The sequence below is a fragment of the Macrobrachium nipponense genome, chromosome 31, assembly GCF_015104395.2.
Source record: "Macrobrachium nipponense isolate FS-2020 chromosome 31, ASM1510439v2, whole genome shotgun sequence".
NCBI classification, from domain to species: Eukaryota; Metazoa; Arthropoda; class Malacostraca; order Decapoda; family Palaemonidae; genus Macrobrachium; species Macrobrachium nipponense.
In genome coordinates this window covers 40,222,648-40,242,216 of record NC_061093.1, presented here as the reverse complement: position 1 = coordinate 40,242,216, position 19,569 = coordinate 40,222,648, and the positions used below count along the sequence as shown (strand labels likewise).

At 36.6% G+C, this 19,569-nt stretch overlaps 1 protein-coding gene across 8 annotated transcripts in view; it reads left to right on the top strand.

Moving 5' to 3' along the window:
- The window catches only part of LOC135206905 (guanine nucleotide-binding protein G(o) subunit alpha), a 676,543-nt gene that overhangs the window by 502,374 nt on the left and 154,600 nt on the right, over positions 1–19,569 (top strand). For all 8 annotated transcript variants that reach the window (XM_064238391.1, XM_064238395.1, XM_064238394.1 and 5 more), the window contains one exon: positions 7,132–7,174. In XM_064238391.1, coding sequence (XP_064094461.1) covers positions 7,132–7,174 — 43 coding nt within the window. The remainder of the gene's footprint in view (positions 1–7,131; positions 7,175–19,569) is intronic.

Here is a 19,569-nt window from a genome sequence, read left to right as displayed (position 1 = left end):
ACCGTAGCGTCCTTCGCTTCTTTTCTTCTCCGCGCCTCGTCTTATTCCTCTTAGCCTGGTGGTGATGGCAGTCAGTGCACCAGTAGACGAGTGAGGCCTTCAAGAAAGCATGGTTAGCTCAATGGCTTCTCTGTTTACTAATCAAACACTTCTCCACAATGGGGCCGTTTCGCGCGCCCTCTCTACGCTGCTTCTCGCACTAATGCCTCCTCCTTTTCACTGGCTTGTGGGGAGGGGTTTCGGTTTGTCTCCCTTCCTCTTCGCCACGAAGTGAGGTTCATAAAGATTCTCTCTCTCTCTCTCTCTCTCTCTCTCTCTCTCTTCTCTCTCTCAAAACGCTACCATCCGCTAAATTTCTTTGGTACGTTTGATTTTATGCATAGTATTTGATTTTGAAAAATTGATTATAGGTCATTAAGGTTCATGGTGTTAGATATTACTACCAAAAACTCTTAGTGTGAAATTATATATATATATATATATATATATATATATATATATATATATATATATATATAATATAGATATATATATATATATATATATATAAATTTTTATCACATCACCGTGATTCATATACATGCAATAAGCTACAAATGTCCTTTAATATCCAATTTGCTCTTTAAATTGCATGCCCTTTTGTAGTAGATTAAACGGTTATGAAGTGAATATGAAGCTGAAGTATAAGCATCTGCAATTGGTTCATTTTCAGAGCATAAGCTACAGAGTCGAAACACCTTTGGAACACGTGGCAGGAACATCCTGTGCTGCTTGCTTTTTTCACCTACTACTGCGAGAGAATGCTGCTCCCCGAACTTCTTATGATATTCCCACGAACAGATAGGTGTGAAGAGTAGGATGGAAAGAGTGAAAAAAGGGGGATAGAGAAGCGAATGACCCGTTACAAAGAGATTGAGGGAATAGCTAAACGTTTCTAAATTTCTGTCCCAAATCGGGATCGAACTCAAGCTGTACTCAGATGAAAAACAAGAGCAGCTGACCTACGCCGGTCAGTTGGACATTATGTTAGGCAGTTGGTAGCGCGCCCTTGCCTCTCATGTTCGATTTTGATGTGAGATAGAAGTATTTGTGATACACACGCGACTTTGTTGACTACTTTCATCGGGAGCATGTTATTTGTGGTTGCTTGTATTCAGGTTTATTTGCATGCATTCATATCGCGCACGCTGAGGCCACTCACTAACTGGTTTGGCTAACGATCGCGAAAACAAGATTCATATATAGACTTTTTCGTTATTATTAATTTTCGGAATATATAAACAGTAAATGAAATCGGTCCTGTTTGCTTTTACAAAGGAGCACTATACATACCTTTTGCCCAAGCCATATTCGGCATAGCTTGCAGAGGCTGTGTAAACAACAAGCATGAAGGAATGACTAAGTATCTGGACGAGAATCTTGACAATAAAAGCTCAGTTCAGAAACAAGGTGAATAGGGAATGAGATGAAAATGGCGTCTTGTGCATTTCGAGGTGAGGACGATAAGTTTTAAAAGATGCTCTTGAGCGGGGAAAGGGAAAAGGGTACATCCGAAATGTTATCTCATTATGAAACTTTTTCGTCGTGTTCAAGCGCTCTCTGCGCCCCGTTCTGATAGAGCTCTCTCAGGCGTTCTTATCATTTCGTCTGTGGAGGCCGCCAGTGGACATAATATCTGCACCTCTTGAGATATAGTTTTTATTTCTGGTAATGAGTTTAATATAGAAAATATTCTCTCTCTCTCTCTCTCTCTCTCTCTCTCTCTCTCTCTCTCTCTCTCTCTTCTCACGTATATATGTGTATCTATATTAAAATCGACGGTATTTACGTTTCTGACTTGCATTTAAAAAAGGGTAGTATTATTGTTTCGTTTTCGTTTTATAGTTCCATTTGTAAGGCTTAAGTTTTCTTTTTCCGTTTTGGCCTGACATCGTTCAGGTACCTATTTGTCTGCCTGATAGAGGGATTGCCTTGAAAGTTTTGTATTTTAACGAAATGTTTGACCAAGGATGGGCCTCTGTCTTTAACAAGGTACTCTTATGCAATGGCGGTGAAGAAGACTTGCAGTAACCTTTTATCAGCTTTCGAGTGTTTTCTCCTAAGTACTGTATTCCCGTATCAATGGACAAATTGTTTTCTTCTCATGAAGCCCCCTCCTCTTCTTCTGCGCTCTTCCTCCTTGTTCCTTGTCTTTCGTGTTCTTTACCTCGTTGTTAGGGTGCGATTAATGAAGTGCCCTTTGCGTGCCATCTCTCTCTCTCTCTCTCTCTCTCTCTGAAATACGTTAGTTTATCCGTATATTTAAACATGAGGAAATTCTCTCTCTCTCTCTCTCTCTCTCTCTCTCTCTCTCTCTCTCTCTCTCTCTCTCTCTCTCTCTCTCTCTCTCTCTCTCTCTCTCTTTGTGCAGCTACAAAGACTCATATTGGCATGTTATATCTGTTCTTAGAGGCATTGATAACTTTTTTTTCATTCGTAGCTGTGCAAAAACACAATATCCCCCTTTTTTGTATCCGAATCGCTCGTTCCCCCCCTCCCCCTCTTCGTAATTTTTCCTCCCTGTAGCTTGAGGGTGATTGCTCAAGCATCTGCTATCAACATGCATTATGTTTATGGACGTCCCGTAATAAGTATATTTTTGTCTGATGTTTTTCTCCTCTATTGACCAGATGTAATGCCTTTCGTTTTTGTTTAACGTTAATTTGTTATTTGGTAATTGTGAGTGTTTATTATATCATGTTATATACGAATATTATATATAGATATATATATGTATTTATGTATATATATATATATATATATATATATATATATATATCTATATTGTTATTTGGTATTAATTGTGAGGTAATTTTATTATATCATGTTCTATACGAATATTATATATATATATATATATATATATAGATATATATATGTATTTATGTATATATATACGCACACGAATATACATATATTATTTGTCTAGGTAGTGTGTTTATCTCCGTCAGTAAATATGAGCTGAAAAACCGGATTGCTGTTGTAATTGTGTAGTGTTTTTTGAAAGAGGTAGAAGATATACTATTTGAAAGGAGTTAAGACTTTATTAAAAAGAAAAAAAAAAGTGAATGACAAGGCCAGTGAATGAATATACGAGGAAAAAAATGCTAGGTAATGACTGGTGGAATTTCAGAGGCCCTTTTCGCTGGAGCCGATGATGATGAGATATATTGAAACTTATATTAACAAGTTTAAGCGTACAGTATTTTCACACAAGACCTCAAAACTAAAATAAATAAATATTGAAACCATTTTTTACAATAAATATAAACAATGTGAAATGTTAATAGCCAATCACGAGTTTTAAGGAACATTGGAATAGTAGACCATAATAGTAACTTAGTCGTTGGTGCACTTAACATTTCCCTCAGGGATACTGAGATTATTTTCTAATATTTTGCGATTATTTTCTAAATATTGTCGAAGAACTTTCGCTGTAGATTTGATGTTAGTGTGCAGCAGTGTTGGTGGCAGGCGATTTGTAACGTTGGAGTGGTGTCGAGGGTTAGGCTGAAAGGGGGTCGGTTACCTCCGAAGTGCCTCTTCCTCTCAACACCTTTCATTGGCTCTCCGAACATAACAACAACATGCTTCATCTCTCTCTCTCTCTCTCTCTCTCTCTCTCTCTCTCTCTCTCTCTCTCTCTCTCATTTCAATCACTTGCACGTATTCGCTAAGGTTTTTATTTTTAGCTCGATCATTTTTCCAGCTCTGTTTTCCTAAAGGCATCATGTGTTTCGAGCTCAAATTATTCGGTGCCCCATTCACGTGTGAATGGGGCATGACTCCTTACGTTACACGTTGCTCATTTTGATTTGCCCAAAAATAAAACAACGATGTGTACGTCGAATGACAACGCACCCATTCACTGACTACTGTATACATTTTCATGGATATACATCTCGTCGGGGGTCATACTGAATTGATTACCTATTACTCATTATCTGTGCCGGTCTTTGCTCCCGTAATCATGTTGTTACTGTGGATTGTTGTTCTTATTGTCTGAGTTGATTGGAATCTTTTCAGTGAAGCTTTTTTAGCCTTTATTCTTTTGTATTGGCGTTTAATCGACGTTTCCCTGTGTCTGTATATACATTTATTGTAAATTTGTCACTTTAATTTTTGAGGTTTCCTTATTGATTTTTGAGGTTTCCTGATTGATTTTTGAGGTTTCCTTATTTAAGTATCCAGTTTTCGGTAAAGCTGTTTTGCAAGATTCTGGCCTTTTAGAATCGTTTGTTGCTAATTTCGCTTATTTTCGGGTTTATAAATCCGTTTGAATTGAAACCGATCTGCCATAGGTCTTGAACTTTTGTTTTTGAATTGCGGAAAGGAATGACCTATTTGGACATTTCGACCATCTTGAGAATACGTTGCATAAGCCTTTTCAGTTCACATAGGTACTGAATGTTCTGTGTTTTAGTCAGTGGGTGCTGGTATACGCAGTATGTATATAGAATGTATGTATGCATGTATGTGTTTGGAATGCATTTATATACTGGATGTTTATTAAGAGAGTTCCACTGCCAATTTCGTAAGAGACCAGAGTCATCACCCAATATCACATTTGGTGATGAAGCACTCCAAGTATGCGGCGAAGGGCTAATGATGAATGTCACTCACAATCCTCACTGATGATCCATAAATGGAGCTATATTGTGAGTACATCAGTCCATAAGCTGTCACGCCAACGCTCTCAGCCGCTGGTGTTCAGTGGATGTTTATCAAAGTCTTCTGTTTCTCGTGCAGCCCCTTTCGCTCTCCTTTCACTATTTGATATCATACTATTCTGTGAAAGGTTCTCTCTCCTCTTGTATATGTTCATTTCGTTGCTTTTCTTTTGGTATTTTGATACGGGGGTTTGAAACGACATGTTTTTTCCAAGTAATGGATACTTGCGGAATTTTTTTTTTTTTTAAGTTCTAGAAATTAATTATTAAAATTATTATTTTCTCGAGAAAGATGTGCTTGGTTTATTGTAGTATTCAGTCATATCCTTATATATATATAATATATATATATATATATATATATATATATATATATATATTATATATAGTATTACTGTTAACTTATTTACGCGTTTGTTCTTATTACTTCTCTTCATTATTGGAGTTGTTACTCCTTATTACTTATTGATCAGTGAATTTTGTTAGTCTTTGCGTAGCTCTGATATTTCTTTTGAACTGAAGGAGTAGTCTTTTAAGAACGCTTTATTACTAGATTCAAATACTAGTCACTTCTCGATGAAAGCGTCGGTAATGCTTTATTGAAGTTTAGGGCCAGCGCGTAATTTTTACCAATTAGTAACGCTTTCAACTAATGGAGAGCGATTTTGCCGGTCACGCACCTGCGGCAAAGGCTCCTGTAAAATCCGCAGATTTTGTCCACTCGCAAGGAATGGAAGAACAAGAACAGGAAGGTTGAGAACAGGAACAGAAAAAAGAAAAAGAATACCCACTCATCAAGTTTTGTTGCTCCATATATGAAAGCGTAGGTTCGTAAGTTAGGGAAAATACAAATTTTTTTTTAAAGTTTGTATATTTTGTTATTGTACATTTTGTTATCGATTTGTCCATCGAGTATTGTACTGTCTTGGGTCCGAACTGGATGGGAATCAATAATTTAGTGAGGAAGGTAACCATTTCTCTCCTGGTAAGACATTGCTGTTGTGTTGTTGTAAGGTTTAACTTTTAACTAAACGTTGACAGTATAATTAGTTTTGTAGTATGACAACGTCAGGTATTTTATTTATTCGTCGTGGAGCAAAAGTGATAAAAGAACGACTAGGTAGGCAGCTATCACTTGCCTTCTTTGTAAGAGTGGCAGTGTAATTTATATAACGTTTAGTAAAGGTGTTTATTGGTCTTCGGCAAAGAGTTTGCGTTGAATAGTCTAATTTCCTACTATTATTTTATGTGTATATATATATATATATATATATATATATATATATATATATATATATTGTGTAGGTGTCTATGTAGAGAGAGGGGAGGGGGTTGATTGTGTGGGGGGAGTAATACACACATATAGCAATTATTCTTGGCTGATTTGTATTCATGATGACTCCTCGTTTCTGTTATTGTATTACGTTTATTCTCGTCACCACCCCCGACCGCCTACTGAATGAACAACGACCCTGGCGTATTGGTCAAGGCGATTTGCATATTTGTGGTGTTCCTGTAAGGGAAATGGAGAGATAGAGAGAGAAAAAAAAGGATAAAATGTTCTATTGGAATTAAGCTGGCGTTAATGACGCTTGGTGGGAGGGATGACATAATGATGTTTGTTTAAGCACCATGAGCTAATGGTCATCATCATCATCGGTCGGTCTGAGTATTACGTGTTGGTATTTAAGCTTTGTAAGGAGGCTGGTCCTCTGTCCTTTCAACTGGGTTGCTTGATGTTGTTGAGGCTTTGCTTTATTAATATGTCCTTTTAAGTTTGTTTATAGGATGTATTCGTTTGATCCCCCCCTCCACCGGTGCTTTTGAATTGGTTTTTGTTTTTGTGTAACATTGTTAGTGTGATGTTCTTGTATCTTTAAGTATCATGCCCTCGTAACCTTGTTTAGTGAAGTATCTATAGTTTTGATTATTTTCTCGAGATCTTGAAAGTTATGTCAATCGTGTTGCTTTGTAACTTACTGAATATTATATTTTCTCAACAGTATGTACGAATGTTTGTAATCTGTTAAATTGTTATGCCCTCGAAAAGATTTCTGTAACTTTTTTATTCACTGAACCATGTTCAAGAAGTTTGTGGCAGCGAACACTCTTCTTGAAATGGATATTTTTAGTATATTTTATTGTTATATGGGTCTCTTTGTTTCTGTTACTTCTCTATATATTTGTTGCATATGTAATTTTCAAAATCAGGAGAATGTATCTTTTTATTAAAGCTGTTGATATATGTTAATATATTTTTGATTTGTGTGTATGCCTGCTTGGATTTTTGTAATGAGCTGAATGTGTCTAAAAGAAGTACCTTACTTTTACCACGCAATAAAAAATTAATGTTTCAGATCTACAGTTTTTGTTTTTTATCATTTTGTAACCTGAGAATTAATTATTCGTATTTTCTTCACAGGCGCGGGCGAGTCTGGGAAGAGCACAATCGTTAAACAAATGAAGTGAGTATAACAGTTTGTGTTTGTATTTATCCTCCTGCCTGTCTATATTTATCTACGTACAGATATACAGTTAGATGAATAAAGCATTCTTAGGTTCTGTGAAGGCGTCAGTCTGTCGGACCTCACATAATTTTGATATGAAAAGTGGTTTTATTTATAGAATTCTCTTTCGCAACCATTTTGCAAATCTGTATCCCCCAGTCGGCCATCTCGGTATTTAACTAAAAATAGCTATCTCGGGCCATGCTTGATTTCCATGAAATAGGTTACAGACAGCCGTCGTGGATTTTTCCATGAAAATACCGTCCGCCACTGACCTTTCGTCCATTCCAGTAAGATGATTTGATGCAAATAATAACTCGCTTTGTTGCTAGTTATTGCAGCAACAGTACCAATTATTTTATAAAGAATCTTCTCTATATGTAGTATTACATGCGTTTCAGTTCATGAGTAATGATTGCACTTATTGCACTTCTTGCGGTGCACTGTAGGCATTAAGGTTCTTTGCAGCGTGCCTTCGGCCCCTTAGCAGCAACCCTTTTCGTTCCTCTTTACTGTATTTCCTTTCATATTCTCTTTCTTCCACGTTACTTTCCACCCTCTCTTAACAATTGATCCATTGTGCAACTGCGATGTTTTCCTCCAGTGTCACCTTTCAAACCTGTTACTGTCAATTTCCGTCTCAGCGCTGATCGACCTCATAGGTACCAGTGCCTGGCATTTGGCCTAAATTCTATTCAGTTCAATTCTTGAGGAATGAGGTGAAACAGATTTTGAGAAATTAAATGTTTGTTCCGCCTCTTCCTGGTAAAGAAAGGCACATTTCTCGGCATCCAGAGGAGATAAGGTTGTGATGCAGCCATGGCATTCCGCAAAACATCACTTGCCTCAGCCCTCCCATACTCTCATGATACCCCAAGTCATTTCCTGTGTTGTATTGGGCGTCAGTGATCACGACAGCTGCGCCCCAGATAAACTCTTGACCAACCCACCCAGCAGTAGTAGTATCTGAATGCGGGTACACGGGCGGCCCGATGGTATTCCATTAATCTGTCCTTAAACGTTTTCGCCCATTACGGCCTGTGCCTGGCGAATACCGTATTACCACTTGTGATCCGTGGTACATAATAATTTCCTTTTATTAATTGGTAAGACTGGTATGTAGATATGACGAGCTTTTGAAACAGCGATGCATAACAATTGTTTCGTTGTACGTGCGACATCTTTCAGGCACTGCTGAGTTGACGAGTAATATATATATATTATACATCAAAGGTACAACGTGAAGATGTTATATCAAGAGCCAGCAGGAAAAATGAAAAACGCAGACTAGGCTTTCGTGTATTCTTGACACCTGATGAGGTGTTCAAGAATACAATGAAACGGCTAGGTACTGCTGTTTTTCATTTTTCCTGCGGCTCTCTGATATTACATTATATATATATATATATATTATTAATAATATCTATTATATATATATTATATAATTACAGGCCATAATTTACTACGACACTCTAGGGCACAGGTGAATCGATACGTGATGAAGCTATTTGCACCATTTATCTAACCCTTCCTAAAAGCATGACCGGAATGCCAATTGCTTATAGTAATGACTCCTGTACAAAAACAGCGTTATGAGTTCCATTTCACGGAGTGCTGACTCGAATGCGCGGTTTTATACACACACACACACACACACACACACACACACACACACACACACATATATATATATATATATATATATATATATATATATATATAAAAACATACTATAACATACCAAAGACATAATTATAAACACTCGGTAGGTTACAACACAACACAATGTGTTTGTTTATGATATAATATATATATATATATATAATAAATATCTATATATATATATATATATATATATATAGATATATATATATATATATATATATATATATAAACATATACATACACAGACATAATTATACACTCGGTAGGTTACAACACACACAAATGTGTTTATGAATATAATATATATAATATATATATATATATATATATATATATATATATATAATAAATTTCACACACTCACACACACATGCACGTTTGCTCACAACACATACAGTTAGGTAAATGTCAAAATCATTGACATTTTAGTTTAGTTACAAGATACCAAGATATCCAAATGTGCAGCGGTAAAATCAGGATTTTCCCATAGCCTTTCCAAACCGCGCCCAGTAAACAATACGTTTATTTTTTCAGACATTAATTACTTATTACCGTCATTTATCACCATTGGTAAAAAATGTTTCGAATCAGTCTCGTGAAATGGAACTCGTAATGCTATTATGTAATGCTATTATGTACATTAGTTATTATTGGAGAGTCGGTGGTAGTCCCAAGTTGTAGTTTGTGATTATATTATTAACGGGTTTCGAATGCGTCTGGTCATAGGAATAATCAATATGTCGTCGTGACGCACTCCTGGTAAGGTTTCTGTTGACAGTTTATGAGACGTCTCATATTCAGGAATTATCAGTACATATTGAGTGGCCAGTTACAACTATCATTTGAGTTATGACTTTTGTTAGAAGTAGGTACTAGTTTGAGATACTACTTTTATGACATTTTCATCAAGGAAATTGTTTGCTAAAGAAAAGATGATGGATTTTGATTTGAGGGGAAGATCTACGTTCTGAGACAGGATGAAGTTATTCAAACATTTGAATCAAAGGAAAGTAGTCTCTTCATTAGTGAATGTTTACATTTCCGCCAATGAATTGTTGTAATTATCTAATAATTCTCAGGTCAGCCGGCTTTTACAGTGATTAGAGGTACTGATAAGTTCAGTGCGTAGTAGTGACGGCAGAGATTCCAGGTTAGTTAATAATGACGTATGATCTAAAGTGCAGATTAAGAGGCCACCAGGACCAAATGGTAGTGGGATAGTTGTTATACTTGCTGATTTCTTGTTGCAGGAGGAATTGAAAGACGGAGAAATAGAAAGGAAAGTAATATTTTTTTTTGTTAAGCCGTAACCCTTGATTTCATCGTTTCATTAATTTTTCTAAATATATTAAATACTTTTTTCTCAACATTTTGCCTTTTTACCACGTGTTTACTGTCTCCTTCTTTAATATTTGTTTTCCATTTTCACTAGCTGGGTATCTTCTCTGTCAAGTCTTCGACAGCTGTTTTAAATTTCCTTCGATTGATGGCGGCGGTATAAGTTCATGTCATTTTTAATGTTTATTCTCCTTCATGTCATTGTTCTAAACTAATTTAATTTTTTAATTTTTCATTCCAGTTTTTGGTTCGTTGATTCGTAACTTCCTTCTTAATTCTTTTACATTTTTTTTATTTTGTCTTAATTTTTGGACGCATTAAATTTCCTTTCGTACATTTTATTTTAATTTTCAGTGATATTTCCATCTTCTTATTTATTATTTCCTGTCTTTCTTTTTATGTCGTTTATTCAGGTGGATTAATGTTTTCGTGTCACACAGAGTTTCGATGTCGCATGGCTTAGTGTGTTGTTTGCCATTGCAGATAAGACATGATAGTGTTTCCTGGGAGCTCGCATCGGGAGGTCTGTAAATTTAATTGGCTCTCCTCACGAAGAAACATAATCGGAAGATAATTGCTGTCATTTCCTGGGGAATAATGCAACATTGTACACTATTGGCAGAAGATGATTCCCTGATATTAGATAGATATGGCGTACTTAATCGACGTACATGTCACGAAAACATGCATTTATTTGCGCTAATATTCGCACATTCCTTCATGTAGTATTTTGGTAGGTATATATCGATGGCCTATGAGGTAGCGTTTTTTTTACTCTTATATTCGAGTTCGAAAAGCATTTTCGCTCGATGTGTGCATTTTTTGCCAATCAATTTATGATTGATCGGGCATCATATTTTCCCTTTTTTTTTTTTTTTTTTATTTATAACCACTTTGGCTGGCTGTCTGTGTTTTATGTCGGCTAGCAACTTCATCCTAACAAACTCGTTGGTAACCATAAACCTAACATATATATTCTAACATTGGTCCTTTACATGGAAGATGGTGTACGGTTATAACTACATACCTATACCGTATATGAACAGTGTGCATGTATTTTTCATATTACCCTAAAAGGATTCGGTGATAGTGAAGCGTTTCAAATAGTTCAGTCATCACATACAACACAAACAAGCATGAAAGGAAGGTTAGGAATTCCGGAACTTTATTGTGACCATTTAATTATTCGTGATCTAAACTTTCCTCTGAGAAATTTTTCTTTAAACTTGCTAGTAGATATTTTTCGGAATTTGGAGTTGCATTTATACACACTTACACTATAATATATAATTAATATATATATATATGATATATTTATATATATAAATCTATATATAGATGATATATATTTATATAATATATAGCTATATTATACTATGATATATATAAATGTTCGTGCGGTATTTTGTGTTCACTGAGAGAACTTCCGTCATGTCAGACGGATAAAGAATTGCTTTGTTAAAATGACGATTGTATTGTTGACTCAAACTAGAGCTCATCAAAGGGGATGATATCCGTGTTGTTCTTTGACAAAGGAATTGGGCCATTCTGTAGACGTTTCTTCCTTTTTGGACAGGCGGTCCTTAGCCGTACGTTATCATCATCATCATCATCATCATTATTATTATTATTATTATCATCATCGTCGTCGTCGTCCGGTAAAGCTTTGTGAATGAAGAAAAAGTATATGACATATTTATAGATAATGGAGTTGGCACCTTTGAATCGACGAAGTAGACAGAATGCTTAATCGATGTCATAGTCGTTGTTTAAACGAATTGTGTATGGTTTTGTCCTCAAGGGAATTGAAAGGAAAACTACCACCCAAAATAACCGTTCAACATTCCAAACTTATTTCAACTTAAAAAAAAAACCTGCTGCTTGATGTCCTATAGTTGCTGTGATCTTTTAGGCATCCTTTGATTACCGACTAAGATAATTATTTTTTATTATAAATCACCCTCAGATTAAGTGTCATATTATTTACAATGTTGTGTGGATTATGCAGCAACCCAAGACAGTCATCCAAGTCATTACAAGAAGTAAGCTCAGTTCAATTTCGGTGTAAGAGATTTCAATTTTATATCTTCCACCAGGAATCTTGTGTATATATTGTTCTCTTTATGAGGTGGTATAGTTCTGAGATTGAGTTTCAGTAAACTGATTCAAGAGTTCATCAAGTTATATCTGTTGAGCGGTTGCGGTGAAATGCTATGTAAATTCGCTCCAGGAACGGTGCTTATCAAATTGTAGTGTCATTAGGGTTGCAGCTTTCGGGTAATCTAGAATAATAATCGGTTGAAATTTCTACAGTAGTTTTTTTTGGTGTTGGTAACTAATATTGCTTCGTAAGCCCAAGGCTAAAAAGCAGTTGTTCTGCATAACTCCCGATAGTAACGCTGCAACATTTACCTACAAAACTCTTTGATGATAAGTAATTAAAAGGCACTTTTTAAAGCTTATGTTAAAACATCTTGGAAAACCGGGTCTCAGGGATAATCAAGATTGTCTTTGGGGTAACATTTACATTTTTTGTCCACTGATTGCCTCGAGATAAGTGGAGATAAGTTCTAATCGCTCTCTCGGTTCGCTGTAGAATTTAGATGGCCTCTTAATGAAGTCCTCATTCAAGTTCAGCATTACCTCAGATTGGGATGTTTATGGTTGTTTATCAACACCTACTCAATTTTTGCATCATATTTGAGTGAATAAATATTCTCTCTCTCTCTCTCTCTCTCTGGGACATGTTTGTACATGTTATATTAGTTAAGCCGTGGTAATTTGACCAATTTCGTGTTCATTTTTTTAATCCTTAATGACTCGAACTCGGCTGAAAAATGATGCAAGAATTCGAGAGAAAGGGGTGATTACAACTGTTTTCATTTTCATTTTTTCATTTTTAATTTTATTATTTTATTTTTATTTTATTTTCATTTTTATTTTATTTTAATTTTTATTTTCTTTTTATTTTCATTATTTTTCGTTCGAGATAATAGTCTCTTTTTAAAAAATGAAGCCTTAAACGTATTTCATAGTCAGGTGAGGAAACTGTAAAAAAAATCAAACAAATAAATGCAAAAGACAAAAAACTTGTGGATTGAGTGAATTTGGCGTTACTGAAAGTTGAGATCACTGTAGTTTTCAGTGGGAGTGAACTATTTGAATGCCTCTTTTCCTGGCAGGGCTGTGCTGAAAGAGAGAAGGAAATATTGTTTCCATGTAAGGGCAGCGTGAGGGAGAAAGATAGATTTATAAACAATTTTGGTTTCTTACCAGAAAACTTGATCAGATTTTTACTGTGGCGACGATGATGATAGCATTGATAACCCCCAAATATTGATGAATTATTAAGAGGAGGAAAAGAACTTGTCTTAAAAGTATTGAATTCCGATGGTTTTAGTCTGTCTTTTACAGAGGTATATACAAATGTTCTTTTAGTGGGATTGCTCATAAGAAAAGTAAGACCATTTTTTTTTTAATTGGGTGCTCGGTATGAAATTCTTCGAGCTTAAGTGTGGGCTAAGATAAGCCAGTATAATTATTATTTATTGCTCAGTCGTCGTTACCGTTCCAGGGAAATGTTTACTTTGTAAATAGTGCTAAAGTTGCGTTGAAGCCGAAGAAAACTAAAAGTGTTCGTAAGCACAGCTGTAAGGAGAGGAAACTGAACTCCAAGGTTAAAAAAAGAAAGAAAGAAAGAAAAAGATATATCTTTGATCCACATCCGGATTCAGATCCATTTTAGGGTCTTCTCTCAAGCTTTTTAGTGAAAGACACCAACTTTTAAGAGAGATCTTAAGTGCAGAGGTATGGAGACAAATGAACAGGCGTGTATACATATTCATCGTATTCATCTAAATTTGTTGGCGGAGGATGAGCATATGTGTTCGAGAACAAAGCCTCCGACGGTGGCAAATGCCTTTTTGACAGTTAACTTCTTAAGAATGACTTTGACCCTGACCTCTCGTGGCACATCGACTTCTTAAGTGGAACATGCATGCCACAGTGAAGTATGCGTGCCACATTATTGGAGCTTGCATTCCACGTATGAAATCTTTATATCTTTTATCGTTCAAGAAAAGGCCACTGCAGAATAGTATTGAATTTTCGAACTTTGAGTCTCGATGTTTAACATCAGCTACATTTGTGGATTATGAATAGGAAAACGGAAGTATTTCGTTTAGTTCACTAATTGTGAACAAATGCTGAAATCGTATTTGAACTCTGACCTCGGATCCACTAGAAAGTGACGAGTCCTTCCAAAGGAAGTTTGAAGTTTTATCTCCACATAAGTATGAATTATTGTGCTCTAGAAAATTATAATCATTAGCGCACTGATAGATAGATATATATAGAAATCTGGACAAAGACACAGATTACCTACTAGACTGCGGCATAAAAAGTCCAGAGGTCTGTACCCTTCGTGGTGCAGATGCCGTTCGGTGTTGGTTATTATAATTGAATGAAATCGATTTCTGGGGCGTTTTGTGTGCGTCCTGCGCGCTGCTCGTCCTTTTTTTTCCCCCCGTTCAATATTTGATTGCTGTGTCTTGAATTCTTAAGTGGATTTGCAGTCTGGCTTTGGTTTTCATCTGCATTTTTTAAAAAACATATCAGTGACGTTGCTTCGTCATCTCACGAGATGACGCATGGGTGGTTGGGGGGGGATGGGGTGGAGTGTCCTTGCACTAGACGGGGAGAGCAATGCAGAACATGATTGTTTTGGCGGTTTTCTCCTTTATACTTTGTTTTTTATTTTTAGTGTTAATCCGATGGCCTATGCACAAGCTCATACATTTATACATTTTATACGAGTGATGTCCAGTATTTCACTGTCATTTTTATGGCGCTTGTATATACATATTTTCTCGAATGAGAGAGAGAGAGAGAGAGAGAGAGAGAGAGAGAGAGAGAGAGGAGGGGAAGAGAAGCTATTCTGTGCTTGCTAGTGGCAATGAATAAGCACCTCGCCTTTTTAACCGGCGGTACTGTGGTGCAGCCGCGGTTCAATGCAACACTCGGCTTGCTGTGTTGGGGTACGTAAGTGAGGGAGTGAGTGCGTGCGTGCGTGCGGTTGGAAGGGGGTCCCCGAGAGGGGGGGGGGCGCTGGGTTTGGTGTCGGGTGAGGGTGGGTGTTAAAAGGCAGGTTTTAGGTGCTGAGTGGAGTCATTGTTGCTGTGCTTTAGTTAAGCAGGTGGGTTGTTAGTACCTTTGTAAGCAGGTAGAGTGTGCATTCAGGGGGGAAGGTTCAGGACGATACAGAGAAGTTCTCTTCCACCAACAATAACCAGTTTTCCGAAGACCATGATTCACGGAACCGACCCCCCCCCCCCCCCCTCATCGCTCACGCTGCCTTCTGGGTGCCTCAATATTTACGGGAGTTTGAATTTGAAGTTTTTCATTGTTCTTTGTTTACTTTGTTTATTTGTTTACTTTTCGAGGAAAAGTCTTGAATTAGTCTTTTATTGCTAAAAGGATATTCACGAAATATACCTGCATTAATGTGTAGTCGAGAAGACTCAGATCATCTGATGATTAATTGAAGTAAATATGACAATGTTATGACTTTTTACACTTGAGGAATTGGCAAATTCAAAAGAACCCCCCTCTCTCTCTCTCTCTCTCTCTCTCTCTCTCTCTCTCTCTCTCTCTCTCTCTCTCTCTCTCTCCGGTTTTCGGGGAGGGGTGACGGAGATCCCTTGCCCTTTATCTTAATTAGTTTTCTACAAAGCAATAGAAGTGATCAGTTCGTTATAACTGTATGAAAGGTAGAAACACTTAAGTCGTCGTCCTTCTAATAGCCCTCATCATGAGACCACCAGAGTATTAAAACTTTTTGTCACAACAGCAGGTTTCCAATCCTGAAGATCAGGAGCATCATGAAAGTTTCATAACAAATGAATTGAGGCTGTGATGGCTCGAAAATATGACGAGCAACAGAGGAAAAGAGAATGACACGGCTCCTCCCAGAAAAGTACACTATTGAATAATCAATATACCTCGCACTCCACGAGAGAAGGGCACTATTGATCGATCAGTATCCCTTGTTATCCCCGAAACGACAGGAAGTACGCTGAATCATGCTTGGTCAGCAAGGTTCACTTCCACGACGCTGGATAATTCGTCTGGGATTTAATTGTCATGTCGGTCTACCCGGCGCTGGAAGATCGTCATCTTGAGTTTGTTCCCTGGAATCCCTTCTGTCCCTCTGCTTCTCTCTTGTTTCATGTCCTGTATCTTCGGGAAAGATTGCAAATCAAGACTGTGAAGGGATTTATATATATATATATATATATATATATATATATATATATATATATATATATATATATATATATATATATATATATAATATACATATATATACATATGTGTTTGTGTGTGTGTATTCGCTTGTATGCACTCTTGTTTCATTTACAGAATTAAGTTCTGCTGATGTTACTACTACCTAAAGTTTAGTTGTTAGCATTTGTCCTGAAGTTACCAATAGCTTGTAACGAGACGTGTTTGTGGTAGTTCTTTTTTTTTTATTGAATTACTAAATAATACAAATTCAAATGATAATGGGCTTTCTTTTTTCCCACTTTATACAGCATAAGTAGTGGTTAGGGTCATCTTGACTTCCATATACCAGTACTTTCTATTGGTAACAGAAAGCTTTTATCCATGCATTTTTGATTTTCGGAGTGTGTTCTTTCTTCTCATCCGAGTAATTTCAAGCAGATTTGTAAGGCGATATCTTATCAGTCTTTATCTGGCATGCAACGGATATTTGTCATATCTTGCTGGCAGACCTGACGTTATATCTACTGATGGTTTGAAGCTTTGCTTTTTTTTTTTTTTTTTTTTGTTTTTTTTTTTTTTTTTTTTTTTTTTTTTTAGCAATCCGATATTATGTTAACCTCTTTTGCCTTGCCTTTTTCGTCGACATAATGAGTAACATATTTCTTCTTCATTGTCTCTTTTGTGTATAATATAGTATATGATAAAACAGCAATGGCATGATTTGTGGTAGCTAAATCGATTACATACTTTGAGTGTCGTTCGCTTCTGTGTAGGAAAAGATAGATCAAGGGAAAATTAGCTTCAGTGAGTTTCGTAGAGGGGCTTTCTCTCTCTCTCGCTCTCCATCTCGTTCTGTCGATATTTTCTATTATGTCATAAGGTGGTGGCGTTCTCTGTTGGTAATTCAGTGAAGTGGTGAAAATTAGTGTGGATCAATACTCCTCATTTTCCCCGCAAGGGTTAGTGTTGTGCTTCATTCCGTGTGTGTGTGTGTGTGTGTGTGCGCGCGCGTGCGTGTGTGTGCCCGTGAGCTTGCCTGCCCGCTCTTAAGAGGGCACTTGTTTATCAAGAGTCAATTTTCTTGTAGTCCCTATAGTTTCATATTTACTCTCACTCAACATTAAAATTTTCTGGATATATTTTTCACTTTATTATTTATTTTATTCTGACTGCCTTTGTCAGCTTTTTAATGCTGACCCTTCTGCTTACTTGCGTCAGTAGGGACTAGGACATAGAATCTTTTAGCCAATCACAGCCCTAATAGTTCCTCTAAGGCGGAGTTTTTAATAGTGAATCGCTTTGACACGAGTTCTCTTGTAATTTCCTTGATTGCACTTGAAGTGTCCGAGTCACGTGCTTTTTTTTTTTTTTTTTTTCTTTTATTTATGGAGTCCAAGGTGGCAAAGTCTTCTCCATTTGCACTTTGCAAATGTCTTACTTTCTTCTTGCGACCATTTTCCGGTTTAAAAACTTTTATTTGGAGTGACAGAGTTGGAAGGGAAATTTTAACGTCAAAGTCACTCTTTTCATTTCTTGCATGATTTCCACGAGTCCATTAGTATTTCTCGAATCATTTTTCGTCATTTACAGTCAATTATCAGCCAACACCCCGGAGCATTCTGCTAGTTCATTATATTCATCTTTCTCTCTCTGGCCATTCAGTCTCTCTCTCACACCAGGCCTCTATCTTTTGATTTCACTTTCCTACCATTTTATTTTTCTCCTTCACAAAACTTTAATGATAGGCCTTCAGTCCTACCTTCTCTCCAGATGACTGCGTAATTTCTACGAACCGATCCTTCAATTCCATGCTTTTCTTCCATTTCTTACAGTGAAGACAACTTGTTTTTTTTCTGTTCCAGTAGCCTCCTTTTCACGTCATATTAAAGTTTCCTAAATTTTCCAGAGTCCTTTCGTCTGGTCTTTTCGTATTTTCATCTTAGGTTATCCTTTCCAGTGACCTTATCTTCGTAATGATCGAGAATTGATTCGAATGCTTATTTTATTCTCTTTTCAGTTTCATTTTTCTGTGTTGTTAATTTCTTTCCATACTCTTCCAGTTTGGCTTTCTCTTCTCTCATGTGCCCAATTTCTACTTGGATTATCCTTTCCAGGGACGCTTTTTCAGCTTCTGTTCTACTCTCTCTCTCTCTCTCTCTCTCTCTCTCTCTCTCTTACCTGGGGTCTCTCATCTCGTCTCTCTCTCTCTCTTTTCTATGAACAGTCATGCACAATTATTTTTCCCATGGCCATAATACGATACTTTATTAGTTTCTGTTTAGTTACACTCTTGGAATATTAACAAAATGTACATACGTATTTGATTGTTATTATTATATTAAACTTGATAAAATTTATATTACTAAACATCTGTTTCGATTTTCCACCTATCAAATTTCACTTCACATTTTGGATATATTTCCTTTGGCTTCGCCAGTTTATCTCTTGATCTGTCAAGTTAACTTTTAATGAAAAAGCTCTTTTGTGTGTGTGTGTGTGTGAATCGATTGTAATTTTTTGATGTGAAGACCGACGGGATGGACAGCTGGATGTATTCATCCAATCCAGGACTGAAAACAAGCAAAAGGAAGTGAATATATATTTGTCTTAGTTCGAATTTTATTAACGTAACACTGATCGCAATTCGAACGGTTGTTTCCATAGACGGACAGGCAACTAATCAATGAACATGTAGGCTACTTGCCCGTGAGTTTATCTTCGTATGTGCGTTTCCTTAATTGTGAACGCGTGTAAAAAATAGCCTAATTATTTTTAGCTTGAAGCGAAAGCCTTTCCGAGATGCCTTAAGTTGCTCTCACACTAATGATGCCAAGTCAGTCCCTGAGAAGGGATTCAAGAAAAACGGAAGGAGGAGAAACAGAAACCGTCAGATGAAAAAGACGACGACGACGAGAAACAAGAAGGGATCAAACATTTCAAAATTGAGCTGCGAATAATGTCTGTCTTCTAGGAGAATGTTCCAAGACCTCATTAGCGTTGTTCCATGGATGAAACTTTTTTTTCTTTCTTTCTTTTTTTGGGGCGTGGGGGTTGGGGTTTGGTTG